Source organism: Pelophylax lessonae, assembly GCF_965119305.1.
Source record: "Pelophylax lessonae genome assembly, chromosome: 9".
Taxonomy (NCBI): Eukaryota; Metazoa; Chordata; class Amphibia; order Anura; family Ranidae; genus Pelophylax; species Pelophylax lessonae.
In genome coordinates, this window is record NC_138776.1 from 214,254,114 (window position 1) to 214,260,440 (window position 6,327).

General features: G+C 45.0%; 1 protein-coding gene across 2 annotated transcripts in view; it reads right to left on the minus strand.

Annotated features, from left to right (window-relative positions):
- Nucleotides 1-6,327, minus strand: part of PARG (poly(ADP-ribose) glycohydrolase) — a 379,986-nt gene that overhangs the window by 205,335 nt on the left and 168,324 nt on the right. For both annotated transcript variants that reach the window (XM_082268024.1, XM_082268025.1), the window contains one exon: nucleotides 1,618-1,778. In XM_082268024.1, the coding sequence (XP_082124150.1) occupies nucleotides 1,618-1,778 (161 nt within the window). The remainder of the gene's footprint in view (nucleotides 1-1,617; nucleotides 1,779-6,327) is intronic.

A 6,327-nucleotide genomic window follows, 5' to 3' on the forward strand; every position in this document is an offset into this window, starting at 1 on the left:
ATATATATATATATATATATATCATATCTTAAATTCTATTTTATTAATTGATTGCATAAACTTCGTGATAGTATTGTATAATTTTATATAGTATGTGTATCGTAATAATAACTTAAACAGTACCCAGTGTTTACTTTATATATACCCCACTTATATTAGTCTACTGAAAAGGATCATTGTATCTATCAGAATGCACTACCTGTAATTTTAGTGTAATACTGATATAAGGACAGATAACATTGCAAGATGGTTCCGCATATGATATTTATTCACCAAAGGGTTAATGAGCTACGGTGAAGGTTGGCCCGCAGATGAAATTTGGCCACTGAAGGGTTTAAGAGTCATGGGGAAGGATAGGACCGTGAGGAGTATCCGCATAGTATCCTTGGAGTTAGGGGAGAGGAGTCCGTGTGGGGAAGGCTCGCTGGGAGGGTATAATATGAGTGAGAAGGAGCGTGTCGTCCGCTTCCGAAGATGTCAACGTAATGACGAAAGCTGACACGCACGCTGCCTGGACTGTCTACCTTGCTGTGACACGCACGCCGGTTCAACCCACTTCCTGGTATCAGCCTGCTTTACAGAAGAATGAGCGAGATACACTATACGGTAATAGTGCGCACGGCTGACAGATTGAGTTTTGTATCTGTAGCAGTATATGATGCCCTAGGGGCTTTGTATTTTAATCTGGTGTAATTTTAATAAAATTGGAAGAATTACTACACTAGGAGGAGTCCCTTGTCTTTGCCTTGAGATTCATAGGAGACCTTTGGTGCGAAGAATACCTGACATAGCGGATCATGAGTCTTGGATATACCTTAAATGCGGTTTGATCCCTTGTTGCCATAAGGCACAAGCGATCCACTAATTCTGGTAACCCCCCACCTTTTCCACTTGGTGTTGGTGACTAGAGGTTCCCACCACTATTACTCTCCTGCATGCCTGGAAAATGTACATGATGACATTGGATTTAAGAAAGGCATAGCACTGGATTAATGTACAGTTTCTTTATTTGCACAGAGCACTTTTTTCTTATTGTTTACATATATATAACTCGCAGGCCAGCTCACATCCAGTAGGGCTAGGTCGCGGCCGACCTAGCTCGGAGCTGAGGGCTGGCCAGACTGGGGTGACCACTGGATTTTAAAAAATATCCAGCCTGTCACCCAGTCCAGCAGTTGATTGTAGATTCTCAAAGGAAAAATAGAAAAAAAAAAAAAAAAGGGAAAAAAAAATGCCAGGTCCTAAGATCCCAGCAAGGAACTAGGTCCTTACGCCTGACTATAGCCAATAGCTGAGAGTGGGAGTATACCCCCCTGGGACTGCCCATAGGTGTAGTCCAGCTTTTTATCTGCCTAGTGTCATACTACTGTAGGGGGCAGTATAACCTAATGGTTAGAAAGGAGCTGTGTCAGTCAATGAACGAGAGAAAATGATAATTGAAATGGTAAAATAGACCAGCATGCCTGCACAATTTGTAATGTGCAATTACATAGTTTAGATTACTTACAATTTGCAATTACAGAGTGCTTGCAATAAAGAATAGTAAAAATATATATATTTATTTCGGCTTTAAGGAACAACATATAAAATATCTGCACCTGTACATTGCCAATTTACCTGTTAAAGTTTATGTCTGGGTAAGTAGAATACTCAGACTTCCCCATCCTAGCATTTCGGCGAGGGAAGGTGCAGAAGAATGCATTGGCCAGAAGAGACGAGATTTGCTCTTGTGACATGGTGATAGAATGATTCATTTTTTTCTTCAGCAATGGGATAGGCTGCAACAGAAAAAAAAAAAAGAAAACAGGAAAATTATTAAATTAGCAATTTGCCAAAACAAACTTCGGCCTGGCCACCAAATTACAGCAAGAGTAATGCGCTGCTTTTAGCTGGTGCCTAATTTAAAAGGCCAGTTTCAACAGAGTGCCATTTATCTGCATGATTAATTAAGGTAGCTTAATTTGACATATTGCAGATTGACAATCAATAAAATAATACAAAACCTTGGAGTTATTGATCACAATGGACGGTCAAGACCATTGCTATAAATGTAAATTAAAGCTCATAAGAAAATCAGATATTTTATGGCATAACGATGTCAGTTCAGTACAGGGCACATGCCTTTTGTTTTTAAGAATTAAAAAAAAAAAAATAGGATTTTTTGTACTTACCGTAAAAGCCATTTCTCGGAGTTCAAATCGATGGACACAGCGCTACATAAATCATAACTACTGGGTTATATTCCCCCCCTCTCCACGGTAGGCCTAGGCAGAACAAAAAAAACACCTGGCTACGCCCATGACCTGTCCTCAGCTTGGTATAAACCCCCCTCTCTGCTCTAAGTAATCAGTTTAGTAGCAAGCAGCATTAGAAGGATCAGAACTCCATTAAAAGGGGTGGGTGCTGTGTCCGTCGATTAACTCAGAAACTGATTTTACGTTAAGTACAAAAATCCCGTTTTCTTTCGTTCATCGACAGACAAAGCACTCCATAAATCATAACTCCAGGGACGTCCAAAAGCAATGCCAAAAGGAAAATGAGGGGTGGGGAAAAAAACCGAAGGCTAAACATAAATGACCTTTACCAGGACACAGGAGCCCCGTCAGAAAAAAAAAAAGTTTAAAGAAAATCACCCTTTAAGAGGGAACAGCCCCTCTTAAACAGCAGCCTGCAGCCCCTCTTAAACAGCAGCCTGCAAAACGTTGCGGCCCAAAAAAAGCATCCGCAGATGCCAAAGTATCTACCTTGTGAATTTTGTGAAAGTATGCACCGACAACCAAATACAGCCACTGTGCAAACTTGCGATACTGATGCTTGATGACAGAAGTCCCAAGAAGCACTCAGTGCCCCAATAGAATGGGCCATGACAGGGAAAGGTGGAACCTGACCTTTAATGGAATAGGCCTGAGTCACCGGTCTGAGCCATCTGGAGACTGGAACACAGGGAAGGCAACACAATGTCCTTGTTCAAACGGAAGTCAGAGACAACGTTGGGCAGGAATGATGGACAGGGACGAAGAACCACTTTATCCCTATGGACCACTAAACAGGGACTGCGACAGGATGACGTCATTTCCAATACCCTGCAGGCCGAGGTAATCACCACCAAAAATTTCACTTTCTGGGATAACGTTGACAAGGGAATCTTCTAGATAACGGAAAGCAATAAATTTAAATCCCATGACAGCAAGAGAGACTAAAGAGTGCCTGGCTAGGGGTTGCTGAAAGAAGACTGCCAAGGCAGACACCTGGCTCTTGATGGTACTCAAGGCCAACTTCTGATCAACTCCCCATTGAAGAAAGGTAAAGATCCGAGCCACAGAAATTGATCGAGGATGAGCGCCAACTGACTCACACCAAGAAACGTACGCTTTCCACGTACAATGGTATATCTTGCTGGAAGACGACTTCCTCGCCTTCACCATAGTAGGGATCACTGATCCAGACAAACCTCTATCCCTTAGTACCTGTTTTTCAAAAGCCAAGTCGTTAAAACCAGCGACTGTAAAGCAGGATGGTAGATTAGCCCTTGGGACAACTAGTCTTCTCTCAGAGGAAGCCCCCAAGGGATGTTTAAAGCGACCAGGATGACTGGAAGATCCTCGCTCTGGATTCCTCGCAGGAACTGCAGAAGAAGCCTGAGCCGAGGATGATACTGGCCTCACCGTGGCCCTTAGATGCCTGTGGCGTCTGTCAGAGCACCCCGTGACCTCGTCACGAAATTCGGTATCCTCCTGTGGAGCCAAACTGGCTAAAGAAGCTGCATGTAGGACTGTGCAAAGAGAACTGTCTTGAAGGTAGATACCACCAGACTCAGAACCTGTATGCAAATCAAGAGAGAAAATTGCCGGTGAATCGTGGCCTGTGGTTCCTGAAATATGTCCAGAGAAGGGACCACCCAGGTCAGAATTAAAATCAGACCTAGGTAAATCAATTTCTTGGACAGGGATAGAGGGAACCTTAGGTAGTTCAGACATCACCTGAACATTTGCAGGTGTTAAAACCGCACAATTGAGACTCAGGACCAAAAAAATACCTTTGCCCCCCTTTCTGGGTACCCCAAAAGAAACATTTTGTGGATCTCAACGCTCCCAAAAGAATTCCACGGGGCCAGAAACCAGCGAAGATGTCCCCCCCACCCCAATAATGAGCGAGGGCAGACCTTCATGCTTATGGGGTCTTGTCTGCTGCTCCGGAGAAGCTAGCTCTAGGCTTACCAGACCAAGGTTGCTTGGAACCTCCCAGGGAAGATTTAAAAGATCTATTTCCCTTATTCTTCATCCCAGAAACACAAAAGCAAGGAGGCTCCTTCCCTTTCCTTAACTGTGGCAGGAAGGTACTCCCCCCCCCCCCGATACCCTTAATGATGTCATCCAAGGTAGACCCAAACAGGCAATCATCTTGAAAGGGCAGATCAATGAGAACTTTCTTAGAGGCTTGGTCTGCAGACTGTAATGTTCCGGTACCTTTGGTACCCTAAATTACACTTTCCACAAGTGTATGCGCCCCACCATTTACTTTTGGAAAGGTGCGCATACACCTTTAAGACTGGAGCTGTCATCACCCAGCGCTGGACTAGATGGCTATTTAAAGCGCCGGTTCTCACTCACATGTGTTCGTTCAAACACCCTTACCTGGATGCTAACCTTGCTTGAAGCTTCCATGCTTGCAAGCTTACTTCACTGATGGAACCTCGCTGCGCTGATCCCTGTATCCCGCTACTGGATCATCCGCCTCTCCTGAACCACCCTTCGGCTGTATCGCTAATAGTGCTAAGTACCCCGCAGGGGAATTCTCTATAAACTTATACTAAGCTTACACTATCTAGCTCTGCATAGTAAAGACTGTTTATCACATCTGCATAAACTAGATTGTTAGCTCTTGAGACTACTGCTACTTTTCTGCACTGGGTTGATCTCTTTTGTATGTCCACCTGCTATTCTATCATCTGCTATCATACAACATTGCTAAACCTTCCTGCATCCATCTGCTACTGTCTCACCTTCAAGTGTCTAATCACCTACCACCTCCACTCAACCTATCCCTCAACCTTCATCATTGTGTTACCACATACATAAAGTCACTCTAGGAACCAGCTTGCTAATTGTGTGTATTTACTGGCTGAAATAAGACCTTCCACACATGATGAGTCATTGAGGTTGGGAATGGTATCTCAGCATATCTCCTACATGACTACTGACGTGGAACTATTTCTGCAGCTGAAAATCCACACCATATAAGAAACGCAGGAGCGTTACACAGACCAATTCTTAAGCCATAGCACATACCTATTTACCACTACTGAAACAGAAAGTTTGGACAGCACAGGAGCTGTATCCAAAGCTGCATCACAAAGAAATCGCAGCCCATGGACCAACTGGTCTGCTAAATCAACATAAGCAGCGGGAACCTGCTCACTCCCCAGGCCCTGGAGCAAAAGCTTGGCCCATTCAGTTAGGGTCTGAGACAGCAGGGCTGGGGCAAAGACTGGACGCAATGCTGAACCAGCCATAGTAAACATGCTACATGCCTCCACCTTCCGGTCAGCCGGGTCCTTAAAGGATGGGGATTCCTCTACTGGGATCATGGCTGCTTTATTCAACCTGAAAACCACTGGTGAACTAGTCCACTTTTTTAAAGTGATTCCTGAAAAGGGTAACGTAAAGCAAAACATTTAGGGACCACAAAGGGTAATTTTGGTTGTTCCCAATCCTTACAGGAAAACCTGTCAAAATAAAGCACATAAGTAAACACCTTTGGAGTACGAGAAGACTTATGCGTACCAAACGACACCCGCCACATCCTCCATTTTTTAAGTCTCACAAACTGCAGTTATAAGTGCGTCTACCAGCGCTTTTTCATTCACTGCTGCGACGATGGAGGAATCAACCTCACTATCCGATGGATCTGGGGGTGTGATATTAAGTCCCCTGGGCGGGCCACATCCACGGGAGCATCCGGTTTAAAATCAGATGAGACAGACTGAGCAGGGAAAGGCGGGGGACACATCCTCCTGGGACACTAAGGACTACAGGACCGTCGTCAGTGCAACCATCAGAAGCTGGGGTTCCGAGGGACCTGCCACCTCCATGAGGGATTCAGTGGAGGAGACCGTACTTACCCTTCCATGTTGCAGGTAAAGCTCCAGACAGAATCTTCGCCACGAAGTAGGGGAGCTGTCAGGCAAGGGGCCGCTGTGACTCACCCAGGCCCGGTCGTATGCAACCCTGCGAGACGTTTAACTCACGGGCCAGTCTCTGTCCATAAGGCTAAGTCGCGGCTGATCTAGCGCGTAGCTGTGGTCTGCACGCGCTCACTGGCTGGGCT